Here is a 25,496-nt window from a genome sequence, read left to right as displayed (position 1 = left end):
TACCTGAAGTTTGCCAGAAGTCACATGTTAACTTTGTTTCCATTTTCTTTGTTCGCACAGCGGCTATAACGTGTGGTGCGACTTTTCAGCTGCAGTGCGATTGTTACAGCCACTGCGCACCCGTGTAAAAGGAGCCTTATACTTTCAGCCATATACCCTAAACAAAGCATGCAGATGAGGTGTTTCTGACTGAAGTCTGACTAGATTTCCTGCATGCTTGTTTCAGGCATGTAGTCCAGACACTACTGCAGCCAGAGAGATGCCAGGTAACTGGTATTGTTTAAAAGGAAGTCAATATCCCTTTCAGTTCTGATGTCCTTTAGCAGTATGCTCCTGTGTGTTTCAGAAACTTGTGATAGATTTCTTTCTTTTCGCATTTAAAACTATAGCGAACTGCTGAGGCAATGTAGCAAATTAAATGAGGTAGCTTTTTTGAAACATGGCTGTGGAAATCCTACAGAGAGCATATAGTGGGGTACGAAAGTTTGGGCAACCTTGTTAATCGTCATGATTTTCATGTATAAATCGTTGGTTGTTACGACAAAAAATGTCAGGTAAATATACATACAGGAGGCACACACAGTGATATTTGAGAAGTGAAATTAAGTTTATTGGATTTACAGAAAGTGTGCAGTAATTGTTAAAATAAAATTAGGCAGGTGCATAAATTTGGGTACTGTAATTTTATTGGTTCTAAAACCCTTTAGAACTAATTATTGGACCTCAAATTGGCTAGGTAAGCTCAGTGACCCCTGACCTACATACACAGGTGAATCCAGTTATGAGAGAGTATTTAAGGGGGTCAATTGCAAGTTTCCCTCCTCTTTTAATTTTCTCTGAAGAGTAGCAACATGGGGGTCTCAAAACAACTCTCAAATGACTTGAAGACAAAGTTGTTCACCATCATGGTTTAGGGGAAGGATACAGAAAGCTGTCTCAGAGATTTCAGCTGTCTGTTTCCACAGTTAGGAACAAATTGAGGAAATGGGAGACCACAGGCTCAGTTCAAGTTAAGGCCTGAAGTGGCAGACCAAGACAAATCTCGGATAAACAGAAGTGACGAATGGTGAGAACAATCAGTAAACCCACAGATCAGCACCAAAGACCTACAACATCATCTTGCTGCAGATGGAGTCACAGTGCATTGTTCAACCACTCAGCGCACTTTACACAAGGAGATGCTGTATGTGAGAGTGATGCAGAGAAACCCTTTTCTCTGCCCACATCACAAACAGAGCCGCTTGAGGTATGCTAAAGCACATTTGGACAAGCCAGCTTCATTTTGGAATAAGGTGCTGTGGACTGATGAAACTAAAATTGAGTTATTTGGGCATAACAAGGGGCATTATGCATGGAGGAAAAAGAACACAGCATTCCAAGAAAAAACACCTAAAATATGTAAAACAGTAAAATATGGTGGTGGTTCCATCATGCTGTGTGGCCAGTGCAGGGACTGGGAATCTTGTCAGAGTTGAGGGTCGCATGGATTCCACTCAGTATCAGCAGATTCTGGAGACCAATGTCCAGGAATCAGTGACAAAGCTGAAGCTGCGCCGGGGCTGGATCTTTCAACAAGACAACGACCCTAAACACTGCTCAAAATCCACTAAGGCATTCCTGCAGAGGAACAAGTACAACATTCTGGCATGACCATCTCAGTCCCCAGACCTGAATATAATTGAAAATCTGTGGTGTGAGTTAAAGAGAGCTGTCCATGCTCGGAAGCCATCAAACCTGAATGAACTAGAGATGTTTTGTAAAGAGGAATGGTCCAAAATATCTTCAACCAGAATCCAGACTCTCATTGGAACCTACAGGAAGTGTTTAGAGGTTGTAATTTCTGCAAAAGGAGGTTCTACAAAATATTGATATCATTTATTTCTTGTGGTGCCCAAATTTATGCACCTGCCTAGTTTTGTTTAAACAATTATTGCGCACTTTCTGTAAATCCAATAAACTTCATCTCACTTCTCAAATATCACTATATGTGTCTCCTATATGATATATTTAACTGACATTTTTTGTCGTAACAACCAATGATTTATACAGGAAAATCATGACGATTAACAAGGTTGCCCAAACTTTCGCACCCCACTGTACATATGGTAAGCATTGCTTTGCCATGTATCCTACCTAATAATTTACAAGTGTCCCTGCGTCCGTGCTTTTGCGGTACTGCGCATGTCCTGCACTGACAGCCGATTGGACAAGGGGCAGGCCTGTGTGTGCGCGGCGACGTGCGGGTGCGTGCAGGAGGCGGTGACAGTCAGACCTAAAGCCTGTTTTTAAACTGGCTAAGGTCACTAGTCCTATATAATAAAACCCCTGTGTCCTCCTCTGTTCCTGTAAAGTCATGCCTTGATAAAGGGGGACCCTGCGTGGCCCCCGAAACAATTGTTGGTGTATCTTGCGGAAACTGGCATATTAAATAGTATGTGCGTTTGAGATTGGTGTGCTGACGATCCTTGCAACTTGGACTCCTATGTCCCTGTGTTCGTGCTTCCAGACCTGACAGTTTGCTGTCTGTGATCCTCATTGCATTGTGGGAAATGACAACTTTTTCCAACTGCCAAGCAAGCAACATCTCCCTGTGTGCGTAGACTTCAGACAACGGTGGGGAACTGGCGAGCGGGGCGCGTCTGTGTGCACGTTGTGGGGGGTAGAGGCCGTGGCCTAGCGCCCGGTTTTTAAAGGGCGGGCCTTTTTAACTAGTTCTACATAAAATTCACGTGCTCAGGGGCATAATTACAAATCATGAGGCCTCCCAGCAAAACTTTGATGAAGCCCCCCAATGTACACTCCCTTCCCTTGCCCTTACTCAGCATAATATTCACACCTATAACAAGTGTAGCCACATGTAAGAGTGAACAGAGGCGCCAGCAGGATAAATGGTTCTAAAAGGCGCTATTCGTGACCTTGAGACTATACTGTGTACTCCTATCTGTTTATTGCCTGAGGAAGCGGGAACATACCAGTGAAACGCGTTGCACTGTTTGTTTTGGAGTATATTAATAAACCTGTTGTCAGTAAACTGACGGTATCTTGTCTGCTTCGGGAAGGCGAGTCCACCACCACCTCCTGAGGGATTTTAAGCCTTTTAGAACCTTTTATCCTGCTGGCGCCTCTGTTCACTCTTACATTATCAATATCCACCTCTGGTGGAGGGGTGTTGCCCCTTATTTCCTTATCTACAGAGAGCGACTTTTAATCCTGAGTGAGGACAGGTCTAATCTCCTCACCTGCCTATACAGTGGTTACCTAGGAGGTAACCCACGTTTGTGAGTATATACATTATATACTTTTCATTTCCAACCCTTTGTTTTGCATACTACACTATATTGGGCTCTCGGTATTTCTTTTGTCTTTAAGTGTAGCCACATAAACACCTGATCACAATCAAATTTATTCACCAAACACGACTGGGTCGCGCCCGGACTTGCATTTGGCACATACAAGGCTCAGAGACAAATAGAGGGAACAAGTAGATAATACAACAACAACAAAGGTATAACAGCAGCAATAACAAGATACATTTAAAGAGGAACGCCAGTAAAAAAAAAACATTTATCACATGGTGACATTTTTACTGCTGGCAGGTGATGCAGCTGCTGCTTGTTATTTTGTTACAGTTGGAAACGGCTGTAAACCGCTATTTCCCACAATGCAACGAGTTTCACAGACAGGAAACTGCCAGGACCATGGTCCTCACAGGGAGGGGTTTCACCACAATATCAGCCATGCAGATCCCCCTGATGATCCGGTTGTGAAAAGGAATAGATTTCTCATGTAAAAGGGGGTATCTGCTACTGATTGGGATGAAGTTCAATTGGTCATGGTTTCTCTTTAAACCGGGACTGTAGATATAAAATAAACAGTGTTTCACTTACCTGGGCCTTCCCCCAAGCCCCCAGCAGCTGTCCTGTCCCGCACCAAATCTCCACTAGTCTCCGTTCTCCCGCCGCCGCTCGGTCCCGTACCTCGACTTGTAAGTCAAGGCCAGCACAGCCCTGCCAAGCGTATCCTTTCTTCGCGTTCCCCTCTGCAATAGCGGGGAACGCGAAGAAAGGATACGCATGGCCAGAGCCGCGCAGGCACAGTGGCCCGGCGGCGAAACCGAAAGTAGCTGGCCGCGGGAGAACGGAGGCTCGTTGAGGAGCGGCGCGGGACAGGACGTCTTCTGGGAGCTTGGGGAAGCCCCAGGTAAGTGAAAATGTTTATTTTATACCTACAGTTCCGCTTTAAAGAGAAACTCCGACCAAGAATTTAACTTTATCCCAATCAGTAGCTGATACCCCCTTTTTACATGACAAATCTAGTGCATTTCACAAACGGACCATCAGGGGGCGCTGTATGACTGATATTGTGGTGAAACCCCTCCCACAAGAAGCTCTGAATACCGCGGTACTCTGGGCAAACTGCCACAATGTAACAATGTTCACAGACAGGAAATGGCTGTTTGCAGCTGTCTAGAACAGCTAGAAACAGCTACATAACCTGCCCACAGTAACAATGTCACCATGTAATACATGTCAGAATGTAAATCGGGGAGAGGAAAGATTTTACAATGAGCAAACACTGACTAAATCATTTATACATAATTATTGTACAAATGAAGCACTTTTTTAATTACATTATTTTCACTGGAGTTCCTCTTTAAGTAGTGTTCCAGTAGCCAGACTTGACAGTCCTACCATAACTACAGCCATCGGGCAAATCTAATGGGGAAAGGGAGAAGGAGGCGCTGGAGGGCATGAAGAGAGTTCAAAAGGCATTCGACACAGTGTCGTGGGAGTATCTGTTCACCCTTCTATCAGTTTAGGGGTTCGGGCATAACTTTACCACTTGGCTCAGAGCTCTATACTGTTCCCCTGGTGCGTTTATCAAGTACAGTGGGCACAAATCCACAACTTTTCCTATCGGTAGAGGCACCCGGCAGGGATGCCCGCTATCTCCCTTACTGTTCGCCCTTATTATGGAGCCTCTGGCTCTCTTAAAGGGATACTGTAGGGGGGTCTGGGGAAAATGAGCTGAACTTACCCGGGGCTTCTAATGGTCCCCCGCAGACATCCTGTGTTGGCGCAGCCACTCCCCAATGCTCCGGCCCCGCCTCCAGTTCACTTCTGGAATTTCTGACTTTAAAGTCAGAAAACCACTGCGCCTGGGTTGCCGTGTCCTCGCTCCCGCTGATGTCACCAGGAGTGTACTGCGCAGACACAGACCATGCTGGGCCTGCGCCGTGCGCTCTTGATGATATCAGCGGGATCGAGGACACGGCAACGCAGGCACAGTGGTTTTCTGACTTTAAAGTCAGAAATTCCAGAAGTGAACCGGAGGCGGGGCCGCAGCATTGGTGAGTGGCTGCGCGGGCACAGGATGTCTGCGGGGGACCATTAGAAGCCCCGGGTAAGTTCAGCTCATTTTCCCCCGACCCCCCCTACAGTATCCCTTTAATTAATAATCACAAAGACATGCAAGGGATAGATATAGCGGGCAGCAACATAAATTGTGTATGTATGCGGACGACGTAATCCTCACCCTATCAAACCCTCGAATCTCCTTATCCAATCTTGCAGATACACTTATGACCTTTGAAGATATGTCTGGTTTAAAAATAAACAATCTTAAATCCAAAGCACTAAATATTAATCTCCCCACAGCAACTGTCCTTGATTTGCAAAGAACTTACGAGTTCAGATGGGAAACACAAAAATTTAAATATCTGGGTGTTTATCTAACAAATTCATATGATTCAATGTTTAATGCCAACTATCTAGCTCTTTACGCGGAAGTTTCCAAATTATTAGAGTGCTGGAAGCGATATGTGATTTTGTGGCTGGGTCGGATAGCGGCGATTAAGATCACAATCTTGCCCAAGTTCCTATATGCTTTTAGAGTATTGCCGGTTCCTGTTTCCTCCCCCTACCTTAAAAAAGTACAATCTCTCTTATACTCCTTCATCTGGAAGAACTCAGGGCCCCGTATCTCTAGAACTACGCTATATCGTCTCACTACAGATGGTGGCTTGGGTGTTCCTAATGTGGCAGCATATTATAAAGCGGCACAAATCGCACAACTTACACTGTGGCAAGAGGAAGAACGCCCCCCCATCTGGCGTGATATCGAACGTTCAATCTGTTCCCCCACATCCCTTTGCAATCTCCTATGGCTTTCTGCAGCACAGCGCAAACCCATTAAAAACCCACTTATGGTACACTCCTTGAAGATCTGGAATCAGGTCACACTTAAGGATAGGCTCCAATCCCCACACTTGCCTCTAACATCATTCTTGGGACACCCTGACTTTTCCCCAGGTCTACATAACCCCTCCGCCTTTAAATGGTGGCAGCACAAAGGACTAACTACGATATATAGCTTAGTGACGGACAATTCACTTAAATCGTTCGCATCCTTAAAGGAACACAAACAAATCCCTGACACAGAGCTATTTCGTTACTTACAAATATCACACTTCGTCAGGAAATATATCGGAACCCATAAATCCTTACTTACCAGGACTTGGTTCGAACACATCTGTGCCACAAGCCCTGGCGCCCCGGGCCTTATATCTATGCTCTATAAAAACACAATTTCCCCTTCTAATCTTCTTAAACCACAATACATCACTAGATGGGAAAAAGATCTCAGTACCACACTGGAAACTGAGGATCTACAGTATATGTGGAAGAATGCCCCAACAGTCTCGAGTAGCTCAGCGCTGGTAGAGACACAATATAAGGTACTACTGAGATGGTACCTGACACCAGACCGAATTGAAAAATTTAAATCTAGTCACAAGGGTCTGTGCTTCAGAGCTTGTGGTCAGAAAGGCACCTTCCTCCACACATGGTGGTCATACCCAAAAGTGCGTAGATTCTGGGGTAGGGTATACCAAGTTATATATTCCGCAGTCAGATCACCAATTCCTAAACTCCCTGAAGTAGCTTTGCTAGGTATAAAACCCCTAGGCATATCTAATTCACAATATAAACTACTAACGCACATTTGTCTGGCTGCTAAGCGTGTAATTGCCCGATCTTGGAGAACCCCCGCACTCCCTCTACAAATTTTTAAATCCAATCTTAGTCATGCCCTCTGTTTTGACAGAATGAAAGCCATGATAAATGACACCCTCCCTCAGTTCGAAAAAGTTTGGGAACCGTACTTTATATATTATTCCCACTGGCTTCCTGTGTCCCTCACGGCAGTATAGAGTAATATAACTTAAATGATCTCACCTAGGCACTTCTATATCTTTCGACTCCATCACTACAATAGGGTCGGTAGCAGCTCGGCACTATTTTCCTTTTACTTCCCCCTCCCCCCACTACTCTCTTTCCCACTACTTTTTCTTCTCTTTTCTCTCTTACCTCTTCCCTGATGGCTTCTGTCCCATCAGAATGAGGCAATTTATAACAAAAAGCTATTCACATAATGGTGACTAAATTTATAGTGTAGCCCATGGATTGGTCTGTGATCACATTAATCAGTGCTCCTGCGACCCCTGGTCTACACAGAAACCTATATGGTATGAACTGTCAAGATCATTAAAGAGAACCCGAGGTGGGTTTGAAGAATATTATCTGCATACAGAGGCTGGATCTGCCTATACAGCCCAGCCTCTGTTGCTATCCCAAACCCCACTAAGGTCCCCCTGCACTCTGCAATCCCTCATAAATCACAGCCACGCTGCTGACAAACAGCTTGTCAGAGCTGGCTGTGTTTATCTCTATAGTGTCAGTCTGCTGCTCTCCCCGCCTCCTGCAGAACTCCAGTCCCCGCCTGCATCCCTTCCCTCCCTGCTGATTGGAGGGAAGGGACAGGGGCAGGGACCGGAGCTATGCAGGAGGCGGGGGAGCAGCTTAGACTGACACTACAGATGTAAACACAGCCTCACAGCACGGCTGTGATTTATGAGGGATTGCAGAGTGCAGGGGGACCTTAGTGGGGTTTGGGATAGCAACAGAGGCTGGGCTGTATAGGCAGATCCAGCCTCTGTATACAGATAACATTCTTTAAACACACCTCGGGTTCTCTTTAAACCGCCGACACTGCGTGGTGGTTTCTCCTTCCCTAGTACTTTTTATACTAGTTTGATGTTGACTTGGGATGTCAGTAATTGACGCCTTCGAGCTGCTGACATCCAAAATGTTTCCACATGTAATATAATCTGCCTTTGCAGATTTTGTTGTACCTTACTTATGATGCATATAAATTTGCAATAAGCTGTTGATTGTAAAATGCACTTTGATATTACACTGTTGAGCTGTTATTTTATATCCAAAACCAATAAAACTTTTTGAAATAAAAAGAGTTTGACGGCAGAGGGAAAGGAGTAGTTCCGGTGTCTAGAAGTCTCGGTGGAGATGGCTGGAAACTCCAGCCTCAAGGGAGGCGACTGAAGAAATGGTGGCTTGGGTGTGAAGGGTCGTTGGCAAGTCTTAACTCTCTGGAGCACAGTCTGGTGTTATCTGGGGATCTAGAGGATAGTCCCTTTATCAGAGGGAGTGAAGTAGTAGTTGGGGACCCCTTAAGCCCAATCTTTACGGATTTACGATCCGATTTGAATCCGACATGTCCGATCGGGATTTGATTCAATTCGATTTGCCATTGCAAACAATGGCAAATCGAATCGAATTCCGATCGGACTTGTCGGATTTAATCAGATAGTAAATAGAATCTTATAAATAATCGGATCGTGTGGATTGGGCTTTACAGCTCCGGGTTTCCCTGCGGTCGGAGGTGCTGCTCCCTTGTTTTGCCTCTGCTTATGTCTCACTTTAATGGGAACAGGGAGAGGTACAGATACAAGGGAAAAGTCAGCTATACAAGAGTCCCATTTCTTTGCAGAAAGAAGTTGAAAATATGATTAAATGAATCAATTACTGTGCAGAACCGCTCTCGTCCATTCTCAGATATAGCGGAATAGAGGTCATCTGGGTACAAGGTCCATTTGTTCTCCCTTAGTCATGGCTGCGTTCTTCTCAAAGACTTGCTTCTTCTCTTTCAAGCCGTGTCTAAACCGCGCCAATGACAGATGCTCCCGTCCCTCTGATGGCTTATGTTCCGATAACGGGTTACGCTATCAGTGTCCCAATCACATCTAGAATTCTCATCTCCGTGTATATTTTCAGGCTATATAACAGTCTGTAAGACAATATGGCTGTAAGTCCATTAGACATACAAAGGACAAAACTGGTATCACTAAATGAACATGTACAAAACCGAGATTGTCACTTTTGTCACCACCATGGAATTTATATTCTCTGCCCAACATAACAATTATTGTCCGTAATGCTCCAATGACTCCTGCCCACCTGACGCTGTCCTGCCCCCAGACTCCTTTAAACCCCCCCCCCCCCCCCCGACTCCTTCCCACCCTCCTGACTCCATGCTGACTCTGTACCGCCACCTGACTCCTCCCTTCCACAACTCCGTGCCACCCTCCTGGCTCTGTGCCACCCCCTGACTCCTCCCCCAACTCAGTGTCGCCCACCTAACTCCTGATATTGTTTTAAAAGAAAATAAATGTGGCAGCCTCCATATCCCTCTCACTCCAGGTGACAGTTAAAGGACACGTGAAATGAGAGGTATTCGGAAGCTGCAATATTTATTTCCTTTTAAGCAATACCGTTGCCTGGCTGTCCTGCTGATCCTCTGCCTCTAAAGGGGTCTATACACTGGTCGTTTTTAGCCATCTATCGACGGCCGATTTGACGATTTTGATTGAAACGGCTAGAATTTGATGCAGCAGAAAGCATGATCGATCGGCAGATCGATCGATTTACGGCCGATTTTGATCGATTTGCTCGATCGGTCCAGACAGAAAATCTGCCAGCAGCCGATCGATAACCCATAGGGTTGCTTTGGATCGAATAGTGCAACACTGCATTTGTATTTTTTTTTTTCAATAGATTTCATTCTATAAGTGTATGGCCACCTACAGTGGGTTGCAAAAGTATTCGGCCCCCTTGAAGGTTTCCACATTTTGTCATATTACTGCCACAAACATGAATCAATTTTATTGGAATTCTACATGCAAGACCAATACAAAGTGGTGTACACATGAGAAGTGGAACGAAAATCATACAAGATTCCAAACATTTTTACAAATAAATAACTGCAAAGTGGTGTGTGCATAATTAGAGTGCACCTGTGTGTAATCTAATGTCAGTACATATACAGCTGCTCTGTGAGGGCCTCAGAGGTTGTCTAAGAGAATATTGGGAGCAACAACACCGTGAAGTCCAAAGAACACACCAGACAGGTCAGGGATAAAGTTATTGAGAAATTTAAAGCAGGCTTAGGCTACAAAAAGATTTCCAAAGCCTTGAACATCCCACAGAGCACTGTTAAAATGATCATTCAGAAATGGAAGGAGTATGGCACAGCTGTAAACCTACCAAGACAAGGCCATCCACCTAAACTCACAGGCCGAACAAGGAGAGCGCTGATCAGAAATGCATTCAAGAGGCCCATGGTGACTCTGGACGAGCTGCAGAGATCTACAGCTCAGGTGGGGGAATCTGTCCATAGGACAACTATTAGTCGTGCACTGCACAAAGTTGGCCTTTATGGAAGAGTGGCAAGAAGAAAGGCATTGTTAACAGAAAGCATAAGAAGTCCCGTTTGTAGTTTGCCACAAGCCATGTGGGGGACACGGCAAACATGTGGAAGAAGGTGCTCTGGTCAGATGAGACCAAAATGGAACTTTGTGTGGCGGAAAACTAACGCTGCACATCACTCTGAACACACCATCCCCACTGTCAAATATGGTGGTGGCAGCATCATGCTCGGGGGTGTTCCTCTTCAGCAGGGACAGGGAAGCTGGTCAGAGTTGATGGGAAGATGGATGGATCCAAATACAGGGCAAACTTGGAAGAAAACCTCTTGGAGACTGCAAAAGACTTGAGACTAGGGCAGAGATTTACCTTCCAGCAGGACAATGACCCTAAACATAAAGCCAGGGCAGCAATGGAATGGTTTAAAACAAAACATAACTATGTGTTAGAATGGCCCAGTCAAAGTCCAGATCTAAATCCAATCGAGAATCTGTGGCAAGATCTGAAAACTGCTGTTCACAAACGCTGTCCATCTAATCTGACTGAGCTGGAGCTGTTTTGCAAAGAAGAATGGGCAAGGATTTCAGTCTCTAGATGTGCAAAGCTGGTAGAGACATACCCTAAAAGACTGGCAGCTGTAATTGCAGCAAAAGGTGGTTCTACAAAGTATTGACTGAGGGGGCTGAATAATTACGCACACCCCACTTTGCAGTTATTTGTAAAAAATGTTTGGAATGATGTATGATTTTCGATCCACTTCTCACGTGTACACCACTTTGTGTTGGTCTTTCATGTGGAATTTCAATAAAATTGATGCATGTTTGTGGCAGTAATGTGACAAAATGTGGAAAACTTTAAGGGGCCGAATACTTTTGCAACCCACTGTATATACTTTCAGCCATAGCCCCTGAACAAGCATGCAGCAGATCAGGTGTTTCTGACATTGTCAGATCTGACAAGATTGGCTGCATGCTTGTTTCTGGTGTTATTCAGTCACTACTGCAGCCAAATAGATTAGCAGGACTGCCAGGCAACTGGTATTGTTTAAAAGGAAATAAATGTCAGCCTCCTTATACTTCTCGCTTCAGGTCCCCTTTAACCCCAGTACACACATACAAAGTCTGTCGCCTGGTGGGGTGCAGGACTTGACCTCTTGAGCGACAGTGCGGGGCTGAGACTGTGGAGACTCTGTATCCTTCAGGCTAGTGACGTGCTCTGTTGCGTTGGTGGGGGTCAACAGAACGGCTCATAAGGAGCGTCGCATAGCGGCGGGGTGAGTACAGAGAACGATGCCCATGATCCACCAGGACGATCGGTCCCAGACACAGCGTCAGATATTGGCAGCCACTATACACACGAGATTCTCGTCAGAGGCGGTCGTGTTTAGTCTATCGTGTGTACGTAGTTTTAGTTTTTCAGCTGAATTGGCTTTTGCCATTTGTAGAACTGCCATTATGGATTTAAAAATGATCTGTCATTTGCTGAGGAGAAAACGCAAAGAATGGAAGTGTGTATGTAAATGGAACATCGTGCGCTGCGGCGCCACAAGCATCTAGGTTTCCATTTTACCGAGCTTATCCTATCAGAAACGTCCGCATGAGACATGCTGGTGCTTTGTGTTGTGCAAGTGAGTCCAGCTGAGAGGGGAAGTGGAAACTGAGATGTGCAAACTCCTGAGACTACGCATTGCACAAGAGGGGTGATGACCCCTAGCACCAGTGGGTAATGACCCTGGTGATGACCCTGGCACCAGAGGGCAATGACCCCTGGCACAAGAGGGTGATGACCCCTAGCACCAGAGGGTAATGACCCTGGTGATGACCCTGGCACCAGAGGGCGATGACCCCTGGCACAAGAGGGTGATGATCCATGGCACCAGAGGGCAATGCAGATCTGATTTTCCAATTGCCATTGTCATGTCTGCTGCATTTTTCGTGTGCTTGAGCTCCTTTACAAATTTGGCAATTCAGAATTTTTTCTGCTTTCGGAAATCACAAACGCATCACAATTGAGTCTTTTATCTAACGCACAGGTGTGGAACTCCAGGCCTGGAGGGCCAGATCCATGCCAGTGTTTAGGATGGACTGAGAAAGAGGAATGTGTTCTACCTCATGGACCGCACCTTTCCTGATTCAGACCCATCAATTCATTTGAGCTGTGTCAGAAATGTGTGCGGACCTCGGCCCTCGAAGGACCGGTTTGACATCCCTGATCTAACGGATCAGACCGAAATCGCGGCAGAATTGCCATGGTAGAAAAGAAAAGAAAAGTAATCATTTTTCTAAGTGGAAAACAGCCCTAATACTGATTGAAAAAGCCCTGGTTTCAATAGATTTTCATTAGATTTAAAAATTATATTGAATCTAATACTGTCTAATAAAAAACATCTACTGGTGTATGGCCTTCGTTATCAGGGTTGGGTCTGCAGCAGTGGTATAACTACCGGTATGGCCCTTGTTACAGTGGGGGGTGTAGGCTATGGGAATCTGCTCCTACCCCCCATATTCCCCCAGACCCCCCCCCCCCCCTGTCGGCAGTGGAGCAGTGTAGTACTTGCCTGCTCCAACACTGCATCATCTAGTTGTTCTTCCTGACAGTTGCACACACCGTGCTGCATACCATTGGCTCTGGAGGCGGGTCATGTGATCAGGAGCCAGCAGTATGCAAGTACAGAAAGTGCAGCAGCCATTAAGCGGTTCTGGAGCAGGCAAATAACGGAAAATTGTATACTCACCTTTCGGTAATTTTCCTTTCCTTCCAATGACCATGTCAGCATACTACGGGGTTAGTCCCGCCCTGTAACCCCTCCAGGACCTGTCCATATAAATTTTGCACACTCCCACCCCCAGTTGCTTTTTTTTACTAGTCCAAATGTCAGACAGAACTAAGGGTGGGCCCTTCGTATGCTGACATGGTCATTGGAAGGAAAGGAAAATTACCGAAAGGTGAGTATACAATTTTCCGTTTTCCTTCCATGCCAATGTCAGCATACTACGGGGATTTAACTATACATACACTGAAGGGAGGGAATATTCTTGATGCAGAACAATTTATTCAAGTTTAACAAGTAACCAAAGATATTATCAATTCATATCTTTACAGACATCACAAAAAAAATAATTTAATCTTTAGTCATCTTCACTGCAGACAACACTTCCCTTCCAAACTGAACCGTGGACAACAGTCCAGGGTCCACCTTGTAATGTGTGATGAATGTATTCAGAGATGACCAGTTGGCAGCTCGGCATATCGTTTCTGGTGACACCTTCACTAGTGCTGCCCAGGATGCTGATATCGACCTCGTGGAGTGTGCCGAGACCTCTTCCGGTGGCGTTTTACCCATAATACTGTAGGCCATTTTAATAGCCCTCACCAACCACGTAGCTATTGTCTTGGTTGTAGCTGCTTGGCCTCTCCTATAACCTGTTGGAATTACGAACAATCTTCTTGTTTTGCGAAAATCTTTAGTCATTTGGATATATTTGCTCAATAATTCAGGTACATTGAGACTGTTTGGAAGTTCTGAAGTATCATCAGAGAAAGCTGGTAAGTTCCATTCCTGATTAAAGTGATATGTTCTTGACACCTTTGGAATGAATTCGTCTATTGGTCTCAACGACACTCTGTCCGGGAAGAATTGTATGTATGGAGGGTCACAACTGAGGGCCTGTAACTCTGAGACACGTCTTGCGGAGGTAATTGCTGTTAAAAACACTACCTTCAACGTTAGATTAACTAATGTACAAGTCTCGACTGGTTCGAAAGGAACTTTTGTTAATGCTTTAAGTACTAGTGGTAGGTCCCACTGGGTATACCAGTTCTTTTTTGGAGGTCTTATTTTAGTCACTGCCTGAATAAACTGGACCACTAGCGGTTCAATTGCCCACTTCTTATGTGTAAGTGCTGATAAAGCCGATATTTGCGTCTTGATGGTGCTTAGACTGAGACCCATGTCTACTCCTTTCTGTAAAAATGCCAAAATAGTGGTTACTTGGACCTCCTCTATTTGTATACTATCTTCCTCAAGAAACTTAATGAATTTATTCCAAGTTCTGTGGTAAGAAACGTTAGTCGTACCCTTTCTTGCCTTGAGCAAGGTGTTGATAACATCCGTAGAACATCCCAATTCTGCTAACTTCTTCCTCTCAGTCTCCATGCCGTCAAACTGAGGAGTTCCGGATGTGGATGGAAAATCCTGTTTTGGGAGAGCAAGTCTGGTCGATTCGGTAACGGTATGGGGGGAGCTGATATTAGTTTCTGCAGTAAGGGAAACCATGGCCTCCGAGGCCAGTATGGAAGTACTGCCAAGACTGTAGCATCTTCCTGTTGTACTTTCTTCAGTACCCTGTGAATCATTGGAATTGGAGGGAATATATATGCTATGCTGAAATTCCATGGGACCGACAGTGCGTCCCAACCCTCCGCCTGTTGGTACTTGTACCTCGAAAAAAATTTCCTGCACTTGGAGTTCATCGGTGTCGCCATAAGGTCTATTAGTGGCTCTCCCCATCTCTTGCAGATCATATCGAATACCTCCTTGTTGAGGCTCCACTCGTTGTAATCGAGCCATTGACGACTTAATGAGTCCGCTATCTGGTTCCTTACACCTGGAATATGTACTGCTCGAAGATATTGTAAATTTTCCTGTGCCCATGCCATTATAGGTTCCACCTCTCTCAGGAGTGTGCGACTGCGTGTCCCTCCTTGGTTCTGGAGATATGCAACTGCTGTTGTATTGTCCATTTTGAATAACACTCCCTTGTTCGTGATCTGAGAGGCAAAGTGTGACATTGCTTTGAATGCTGCCCTCGTCTCTAGGATGTTCGCCGGGGTATCCTCTGGATCCATGTCCCATCTGCCCTGGGCAAAGCTGTTCTCTAGGTGAGCACCCCAACCCCACCGACTTGCGTCTGTCGTTATTATGACTGGCGGCGAAGGTATTAACTGCTGATAGTTGAGGAGGTTTGTTCTGTTGCTCCACCAAACGAGTTCGTCCCTCATCCTGGGAAAGATCTTGATCCGCTGCTGATAGTCTGTGCCCCTCCATTGGTCCAGAAATCCCTTCTGGAAGGCACGCATGTTCCACCTTGCCCATTTTACCATCGGTATGGAGGCTGAAAACATCCCTATTAGTGCCAAACATTGCCTTGCTGATATGTGGGTGACTCTCTGTAGACTTAGTACCTTTGTGATGATAGCTTCCAGCTTTTCTGTAGGTAACTTGACTGCATTTGCATTCGTGTCTATCTCCGCTCCCAGGAACAAAATCCTCTGTGTTGGTCTGGGTTTGCTTTTCTGCCAATTTACCAACCAGCCGAATTGCAATAGAATTATTTCGGATGATGCCACCAGTAGGATGTCGTCCAGGTAGTGGTGAGCGTGGAGACCCTGACACCTGAGTAAAGCAATAATCGTGATCAGTATTTTTGTAAACGTTCTCGGGGCAGTACAGATGCCGAAGGGTAGTACCCTGAACTGATAGTGTCTCTCCCCTATCGAAAATCTGAGGTATTCTTGAAACATCCTGTGTATTGGTATGTGTAGGTACGCATCTGCTAGGTCTATTGCTATCATCCAGTCCTTTAATTGGATCGTTGGTATGATTGTCTGTAATGATTCCATCTTGAATTTCTCCTGTTGTATGTGGTCGTTTAGAAAACGTAGATCTAATACTGGGCGTAACTGACCCGACTTCTTTGTCACGAAGAACAACGGGGAGTAAAGTCCTTGAAATCTTTGCTCTTGCTCTACTTCTATGATTGCCTTCTTGTCCACTAATTCCTGTACATATTGATTTAGGATCTCTAGCTTCTGTGGCGATCTTGGTAGAGACGTGGGTATGAAGTGTGGTAAGGAGGGTTCTCTTTTGAAGTTCCAAGAATGGCCCCATGATACTGTATTTATGACCCAAGGGTCCTTTATGTTTTCTGCCCACAGTTGTGCATACATCTGGAGTCGCCCCCCTACCGGCTCCCTGTGGGCGGGCCCCGCATCAGAAGGACTTTGTGGACTGTGTATTAACACTGGCTCCTTTCTGTTTGTTGAATTTTGAAAGGTTTGATTGCGTACTCTGCCAGTTTCTACGAAAGGACTGGGAACCTCTGTTGGACTTATAATCTCTAAACTTATTCTGGAACGACCTTCTATCGTTGGGCCTAGTTTTCCTCTGGCGTCTTTCCTGGGGAAGAAGGCCCGATTTACCCCCTGTTACTCTTGAAATAGCAGTGTCCATCTTTGGACCAAACAGATTTTTCCCGTCATACGGGATCTTGCACCATGCCGTCTTGGAATTAGTATCTGCTGCCCAGGGACGTAGCCACATGGCCCTTTTAGCTGTTACTGTATGCAAAATTGCGCGTGTTGCCACTCTAATTATGTCAATAGCAGCTTCACCTACATAGTCTGAGGCTAATTTGAATTCCTCCAACGCCTTGATTAGAGTCTTTCGATCTACATTATCTTGAATAGCTCCCTCCAGATTCTCCCATACTCTTAATGCGCGAGACACAGCTGTTAGTGCAATTGCGGGTTTACACACAGATCCCATAGAACTATAGGCTCTTTTAAGATCCGTATCCACCTTTCTCTCTAAGGGTTCCTTGAAGGATACCACGTCTTCAAGAGGTAGTGTCACGTGTTTTGCTAATCTGATAACGGAAGCATCAACAGCAGGTGGGCTGTCTAGCTGTGTTATAATTTCACCCTCCATAGGATATAATTTTGAAAAACGATTTGACATGGACACTTTTCTCTCTGGTTTGGACCATTCGTCCTGAATTAGTTCAGTAATCTCTTCCATTACAGGGAATGCTAAGGGCTTCTTTTTAAGATGCGGGAAAAAGCGACGTCTTTTCGACTGTGGTTCCTCTTCCTCTTCCCATTGCAAGGCCTGTCTAACAGACTTAACAAAGGGTGTAACCAGAGAAAAGTCAAATCCTACAGCCAGACCATCCTCTTCCTCAGGCTGGTCAGGGTCTGAATCACGCGTATGTGCTGCAGACGTATGGGCGTGCTCAGCCAAGGATTGCTGCACAATCTCCTTTACAAGATTTTTAAATTCTCCTGTCGGCTCTTCCTCAACCGGAATGGAGTAAAAGCATTCTGAGCAGACCAGTTTCCCTGGCATACATTCTCGGCCACAAGCCCAACACTTTTTCAATTCCTTATGACTTCTATCGTGACTTTGAGAACCTCTATTTGATCGAGTTTTACTAGATCTTGAAGAGGATCCGCGCTTTGATGCAGACGGATTTTCTTCAGGTTGGGAGGAACTGCATAGGGAACAAACAGAAATATAAATTTCTGTTAGTAAAAAGTGCCTCAAAAACAAAATTTTTTTTTTTTTTTAAATAAATAAATGTATATATATCACCGTGCCCCACCTATCATTTCCATGCTGATCTGTTTCGTAGGCAGCAGCCACCGAATCCATATCTCACTCATGCAGAGTAATCTACAAATACACATGTGAGACATTAGATGAGGCTAATGATGCAGTTTTTAAGTGAGAGCTTGCAGGTAGAGCAAAAACCTATTGTTACGCACCTATAACACAGTCACTGTAGAGATTAGGATCTTGACAGCAAGTACAGCCAAATATCAGTACCAATCCTCAGCAGAGACCTAAATGTATAAGCAGATAGACATCAGCATGGGACACCAGAGCGACTAAACACTCACTAGTCCGCCGCTCTGTGTGCCGCTTACCTGCTCAGCAGTCTGCCAGGCACAGTCCCCTCAGCGTACTCCACTGCCCCAGAGCAATGTCCGACGTCTCTGCTTACTGAGCTCCCCTGCTATTTGAATCTCCTTCCTTGCCGAAAACAGGAAGTGCAGAGATGACATCACTTCCTCCCGGAAGTCTCCTTGCACTCCAGCGTGGAACACATAGCCTTACTGCAGCTGCCTACTCCCTGTCGGCGCTGATTTACAGCACAACTCTGTACAACCTTTACCCCCAGAAAGATCAGCAGAAAGAGGGGGTTATCCCAGCGCCTACACCTGTTTAAGGTGAAACAGCGGGGACTTCACACAGTGAGGGGCTGCGTGGATGGCTGCCAAGAGAGCAGCAGGTGAGGCAAAAAATAAAAATCGGAAAAAGAAATGCTAGAATATAACAAAATTTACTTGGGAAATAAGCCTAGTGACAGTCCTGGAGGAGGACGAGAAAAAAAAGCAACTGGGGGTGGGAGTGTGCAAAATTTATATGGACAGGTCCTGGAGGGGTTACAGGGCGGGACTAACCCCGTAGTATGCTGACATTGGCATGGAAGGAAATTACACTGCTCTGCAAGCTGGGGGGAGGAGTGTGCTTACATGTGGGTGGAGTTTGGATCACGGAAGCTCTATGCCAGTTTGCTGGGACCCCATTGGGTTGTTGTTACCCCCTTGGTCTGAAGTCATGTGATTCTGCAAAGTGGAAATGTAGGCAAAAGACATTCTGCACACAGGACTTTTTTTTTTCCCTTTGTGGAGCACAGTGTGTTGTTGTGTATGAGGAGCTCTGATTGTTATTGGATCTTTGCCCCAGTGTTGTGGCCTTGTGGGGAAATGCAGCTATGTGCGGCATGGAGAATAGTGTGAAGGGGACTTTGTTTGCATTGCAGAATGTTGGGCAATGTCTGATTTGTTGCTTGAGCAACTTTTTAGCCCTTGTTTTGTTCCAGCCATAAACCCTTTTGTGTTGTAACCATCATAATAACAGAGAGACAGGCAACGCTATCTTGTGTAAATAATTGCTGTTTATTTTGAAAGGAATTTTAAGAATTGTATACATAATAAAGGTTTGATTAGTCCTTAAAGTTACCGCCAACATATATCCTGCCTCTCCTTCTTGCTATGGTGATCCTTACCCACGCTGTACCAGGCCATGTACTGCTCACTCGTATTACATTTAAACCTAATTAATTTTCATCCCCCAATTGTCACTGCATATGATCGTAAATATGCATGAATAAACAAAGCAAAACTTTATTTATTTAATTTTTTTTGCCTTGCACATCTGTACTATTTGTAAAGAATATGTTTAAAGTACCTGCCTCGCTGGCTCCTGCAGCTTTTCTTCCTGCTGCTATGACTAGTATAATTTTTGCTAGACAGAAATCTGTCCAGACTCCTTAAAGGACAACCGAGGTGACATGTGACATGATGGGATAGACATGTGTATGTACAGTGCCAAGGACACAAATAACTAGGCTGGTTCCTTTTTTTTCTTTCTCTGCCTGAAAGAGTTAAACATCAGGTATACAAGTGACAGTTTCTGCCCGGGTCGGACTGGGTCAGGCTACTAAAGCATAACCTCCAGTGATAAGTAATTACAGCCATAAAATACTTTTCTGTCAGTAAATGGCTTCCTGGACCAGGAAAGAAATAAAAAGGGTCAATAATTCATAGATTGGAGCTCTGGCATACGTCAATAAAGGTGCCATTGAGCACAGACAATGAATCAGTAAACACTTTAAAACTAGATTCAAATATAAAATAAAAAATATGGGACATATAAAAAAAGTCATTTGTAGGAGCAGGATAGATTGTTTTTGTCGTAGTTTTATTTTCACCTCGGTTTTCCTTTAATGGTAGGAAGACTCTCGTGTGCGTTTTCCACTATGTGCTATGGAGAACGCATATGTGATTCTGCCTAGTGTGTTCCTACCCTGACTCAAGTGACATCAGGTTTATCCACATAACTGGTCATTTTACATTTTTCTACTTTTTTTTTGTTTGTTTTGTTTTTTGTTTTTTTTTACTTGGAGCAGTGCATTTGTATTTCGTGTTGAAAGTGGTTGAATGTGTCTATCTGAAATGCTGGAAAGATCGGAGTAGAAATTGCTCAATCCGGTGCACAGTGGTCTCAACGAGCGCTACGCCCTTGGCCCCTGTGTCCCGTCCCGTTCCTCCCCCCATTACCCCTCGGTGCACATGCAGTGTAAAATCTCACCTGTCTGCTGGGGCGACTCCCGGCCTCATTCTGCGTCACCAGACGCCTGTGTGTGACGTTGCCATGCGGTGCGCGCCCATGCACCACATACACGGTGGCGCTCGGGGATGACCACAGAAGAGGGCCGGAGTCACGGCAGCAGGACGGTTGAGATTTTACGTTACACAGGTCCCAGGGATGTCATTTACATTTTGGGCAGGTTCCTGATAGACTTCATGCTGCAATCTATCAGAAATTGGCCTGTGGTGTATGAGTAGGCAACAGATCAGAGAGAGATCTGTCTCTTGGTCAGTCTGCCCATACATCACTAGATGTACACAGATCACTAGGCACACACCATGTGACTGCCCGGCAGATCGCCAGGTCGAAACAATTGAATCCGACATTCCCGATTGATAATGGGATCTACTTTTTGATCATCAGTGGCAGTGCACAAAATCAATCCCGTTATCGGTCGGGAGATGATCGGACACGTAGGAAATAATTGTGGCAATCTGTCAACCTGACGCTAAATTGAATGGTGTGTCCCGAGCATTAGGGTCTGTATTGTTGGCACGCCTATCTTATGGAGCCCATAGATTTTTTTTTTTTTTTTTTGGATGTCAGGGGACCCTGCATTTGCGGGGGTGCAGGGGGGGGGGGGATTTGTTTTGCAGGATGCACGGTCTTTAAAAGTGGGTGTGGTTGTTCACTGTAATAGTCTTGTTATTTAGCAGTCATTCCATGCACTTCCTACTATAGTAGCACCTTTTGTGTTTCTTGCTATAGTCCCCACAATTCTAGTGCTCCCCTATACTTGCTTTTTTTGTTAATGTTATTATAACTCTGACCTCCAGTTTAGTGCTTCTTTATACAGTTCTCCCAATTCTAGTGTGGTCTATTATACTTCACCCCTACACCACCACCACCACCACATTTGGGGTAAGCATACACTGTGAGTGAAGAGGCCACAGAGAAGATAAAGAAGTACTTTGGAAACTTTCTCATCCTGTCTTTGTCACAGTAGGGGAAAATGTCAGGGAACCCCTGCAAGGACCACAAGGAGCCCTGGAGTTCCTGGAGAAAGCCTGGCATGCAGACATAGATTCAAGTGCACCTGAACTCTTTCACAGGGCAGAAGGAAAAGGAATGCACCCTGTATGTATTTAGAGAGTTTAGCCTGTCGAATTCCCCATCATCTGTGACTAATCACAACTGTAATTTGATCCCTCACCTGTGTCCGCTCCAGCAGAGAGGTAATTTGTAAGCACAGGGTGTTAGAGAGACTGAGGTGGGCACATAAAATGAAAAAACAAAACAAAACTATGCTACCTGATCCGGGGGGCTGGGCAGAACAGGTAACCGCCATCCCTGCTGCTTCGTTGGCCTGCTGGGGCTCACTTTCGTGACCTCTGGGGTCACTATGCTAGATAGAGAGAGAGAGAGGTTCTCTCCCAGCATGCAGGGAAGCGGCAGGGGGAGTGGCCAGGGAGAGAGAGCTGCCCAATGCCAGCTGGGGAAAGCCTGCATTTTGCTGGCGTTTTGAGCAGGGAATCTCTCCTCCCATTTCCCTCTGGAATAGCGTCAATTACTGTCACTAATTTTGGGGGGCCATAGCGTGGGGGTGGGGGGGGGTGTCACAGAGGCATGTCATGATGCAGGGAACATGTCTCTGTGTCTCATCTGCCTCCCTGCCGCCTCGGATTCTCTTTAACAGTGTATCTGCTTCCGTGAAAGCAGGAAGTAGACGCACTGCAGATTTATTGTAGGATTCGTATCAACAAAGAAATGTTTTTTTTTTCTTTAAAGGTTATTATGCTGTTGCTTATCTTTTAGGGGTGGTGCACACTACAGTAGCTTTATTAAGTGCTTGTGAGTTTAAAAGCTCTTCCTAATGTTATCCTATGTGTGTGTTATTGTAGCGATGTGATTTTGTAAAAATCCCCCATAGCATTACATTAGCAAGAGCTTTTCAAATCGCTAGCATTTAAAAAGCTCTTGTAGTGTAAATCAGCCCTTAGAGCACAGAAGACATTCTGAGTTCAGGTCCACTTTAAATGAATCATCAGCCATAAAATGCTGCCCCTTTATATACTTACCCAGGTCTTCCTCCAGCCCCTTGCAGCTGTCGGCCTGGTGTCCCCGCCGGTGCAGAGGCCGACCTTCTCTACTGCACCTGCGCTGCTGTCAATCAAGCCCACATTGTCCGCTGTGTACTGTGCCTGCGCAGTGCATCACGGACAACATGAGCTTGAATCACAGGCGCACTAGAGGAGGGTCGGCCTCTGCACCGGCAGGGACCCTGGACTGGCAGCTGCAAGGGGCTGGAGGAAGCCCCGGGTAAGTAGAACAGGTGGGAGATTACCCCAAGCCGGCGGCTGCGAGCGGAGATGCTGCGTGGGACATGTCGGCTGCAAGGGGCTGCAGTGTTCTCCCCAGGCTCTTTTAGCCGGTTGCTCCACCCGACTAGTTTTGGTGACCACCCGGCTGTCATCGGCTCACCTCCTCCTATGCTGGAAGCAGAGTTGCGCACAGAAGCACCAGCCCTGCATTCTCTCATCTCGCCCCACCCGGCTACTTTTTCATGCCACCCGGCTGGAAAAAATTTCTGGGGAGAACACTGGGGCTGGAGGAAGCCCTGGGTAAGTATATCATGGGGGAGGCTTTTATGGCTGATAAATGGGGCCCTAGGCAAGGTTAGCTTTGGCTTTCCTTTATGGCCTACTTGGTAATCTGAGATGGGAGACAGGTGAAAGAAAGCGGTAATTGGGCCCCTTGACACCTACTAGTGGATGAACCTGCTCTGATGGTATGTAACTATGATGTTCTGCTTGATATGAGGCCATCAGGAGATCATACTGGCTGTGAATACTCCTGTCGGTATACCAGTTTTGCTATTGGCTGTTGATATAGGACTATCATACGGTGGGTGACATTCACCTGTTGTCAGTCAACTTATGATTCTGACTTCCTCTTCTCTCTGAATTCTGAGCCACGACCTTTTCTTCTTCCTCCGCAGGACTGCTGATTACCGGAATCCACAGCCGGGGGGCGCAGCTTCCATGAGCCGCAATGCTGGGCAGGCGACCCGGCAAGAAGAACGCCCCCGCAAAGGGCCGAGGAGCAGCTGCCGCCAAACAGGTAAGCCTGTCCAGTAATCCTGCATCTCCCCCTTATGTACGGTTATCTAATGGATGAACACATACTGCACTGCAGCTTATTTATAGTGATCAGCACTGTAGCCTTGCAGAGCTGGATCCCTGGTTTGAATCCCAGCCAGCTCAACATCTTTACAGAGTTTGTATGTTCTCCCTGTGTCTGTGTGGGTTTCCTCCGGGCACTCCTGTTTCCTCCCACATCCCAAAACCATACAGAGAAGTTAATTGGCTTCCCCCTAAAATTGGCCCTAGACTTCCGATACACACACTATTCAATACATACCTAGACATATAGCTATGGTAGGGATTAGATTGTAAGCCCCTCCGAGGGACAGTTAGTGACTAGACCATATATTCTCTGTACAGCACTGCGGAAGATGTAGGCGATATATATACTGAATAATAATACCTTTCATTGTGCTGTACCTCATAGAGACACGAAAAGGAGAACACAATTGGCTGCTGTAGTCAGCTGATCATAGACATCAGAGGTCAGGTGATACAGAGGACACCATGTGACCATCTTTGTGGCCTTCAAAGGAACCTGAGGTGTCAGACCTATGGAAGAAGCCATATTTATTTTGTTTTTAAAGAGGAACTCCAGTGAACATTTTACTGTTGGCAGGTGATGTAGCTGCTGCATGGTTTTTGGCAGTTGGAAACAGCTGTAAACAGCTATTTACCACAATGCAACAAGGTTCACAGACAGGAAACTGCCAAAAGTTCGAACTTTTCTTGTGGGAGGGTTTTCACCACAATATCAGCCATACAGTGCCCCCTGATGGTCAGTTTGTGAAAAGGAATAGATTTCTCATGTAAAAGGGGTATCAGCTACTGATAAAGTTCAATTTTTGGTTGGCGTTTCTCTTTAAACAACACAGGTTGCCTGGCAGTCCTGTCTGATCTTTCTAATCAGTAGGGTCTAAATCATACACCTGAATCAAACATGCAACTGATCTTTTCATAGACCTCTGATCTGCGTGCGTGTTCAGGGCCTATGGCTTAAAGCGGACCTGAACCCACAACTTCCTCTCTGCTCTAAATCATATGCAACAGCATAATCTTTAGGCCTCTTTTCCACAGACTGTTGATAGGCAGTGAAATGCCTCTCAAACTCTCACAACTGCTCACTGCTGCCTGGTAACTGCTCACTGCAACCTGGTAACTGCTCACTGCTGCCTGGTAACTGCTTGCTGAGCACACAGTTCAACAGTCCATGGAAAAGAGGCCTTAAATAAATGTCTTTGTTACAGCTGATACAAATACTACAATAAATCTGTGTCCACTTCCTGCTTTCATGGAAGCAGACATATTGTTAACATTCTGGGTTTACCAATTAGATCTCTGCCATGGCAAGCTGCTGTCACAGCTGAGGGATCAAATTACAGTTGTGATTAGTCACAGATGAAGGTGGATTAGACAGGCTAAACTCTCTGAATACACACAGGGTGCATTTCTCTATGTTTTCCTTCAGTCCTGTGCAAGAGTTCAGGTCCAGAGGCAGAGGAGCAGCAGGACAGCCAGGCAACTGGTATTGTGTAAAAGGAGATAAATATGCCAACCTCCATGTCCCTCTCACTTCGGGTTCCCTTTCAGCATGGCCCCTTTTACATGAGCAGGAACACAGTGCTTGTTATGGAGAGCGAATTGGGGGGAGGGGGATGTAACCTCCCTGCTGCTCCATGGAAGAGATTAGGATGTAATGGGGCCCTAGGCGAGGTGGTCGATTTGGGCCCCTCTTGTGGTCCTTTTGGTAAGCTGAATTGGAGAGACTGGCTGATGGGCCCCCTGACACCCACTAGGCCCCAGGCACCTGCCTAGGTTGCCTGGTGGATGATCCTGCTCTGCTCCATGGTAACCAGG

General features: G+C 45.7%; 1 protein-coding gene across 2 annotated transcripts in view; it reads left to right on the top strand.

Moving 5' to 3' along the window:
- CC2D1B (coiled-coil and C2 domain containing 1B) overlaps positions 1 to 25,496 on the top strand; it is an 81,639-nt gene that overhangs the window by 4,649 nt on the left and 51,494 nt on the right. For both annotated transcript variants that reach the window (XM_068238965.1, XM_068238964.1), the window contains one exon: positions 23,495 to 23,616. In XM_068238965.1, coding sequence (XP_068095066.1) covers positions 23,548 to 23,616 — 69 coding nt within the window. In that variant the 5' untranslated portion in view covers positions 23,495 to 23,547. The remainder of the gene's footprint in view (positions 1 to 23,494; positions 23,617 to 25,496) is intronic.

This window comes from Hyperolius riggenbachi, chromosome 6, assembly GCF_040937935.1.
Source record: "Hyperolius riggenbachi isolate aHypRig1 chromosome 6, aHypRig1.pri, whole genome shotgun sequence".
NCBI classification, from domain to species: Eukaryota; Metazoa; Chordata; class Amphibia; order Anura; family Hyperoliidae; genus Hyperolius; species Hyperolius riggenbachi.
This window is presented reverse-complemented; position numbering and strand designations above follow the sequence as displayed.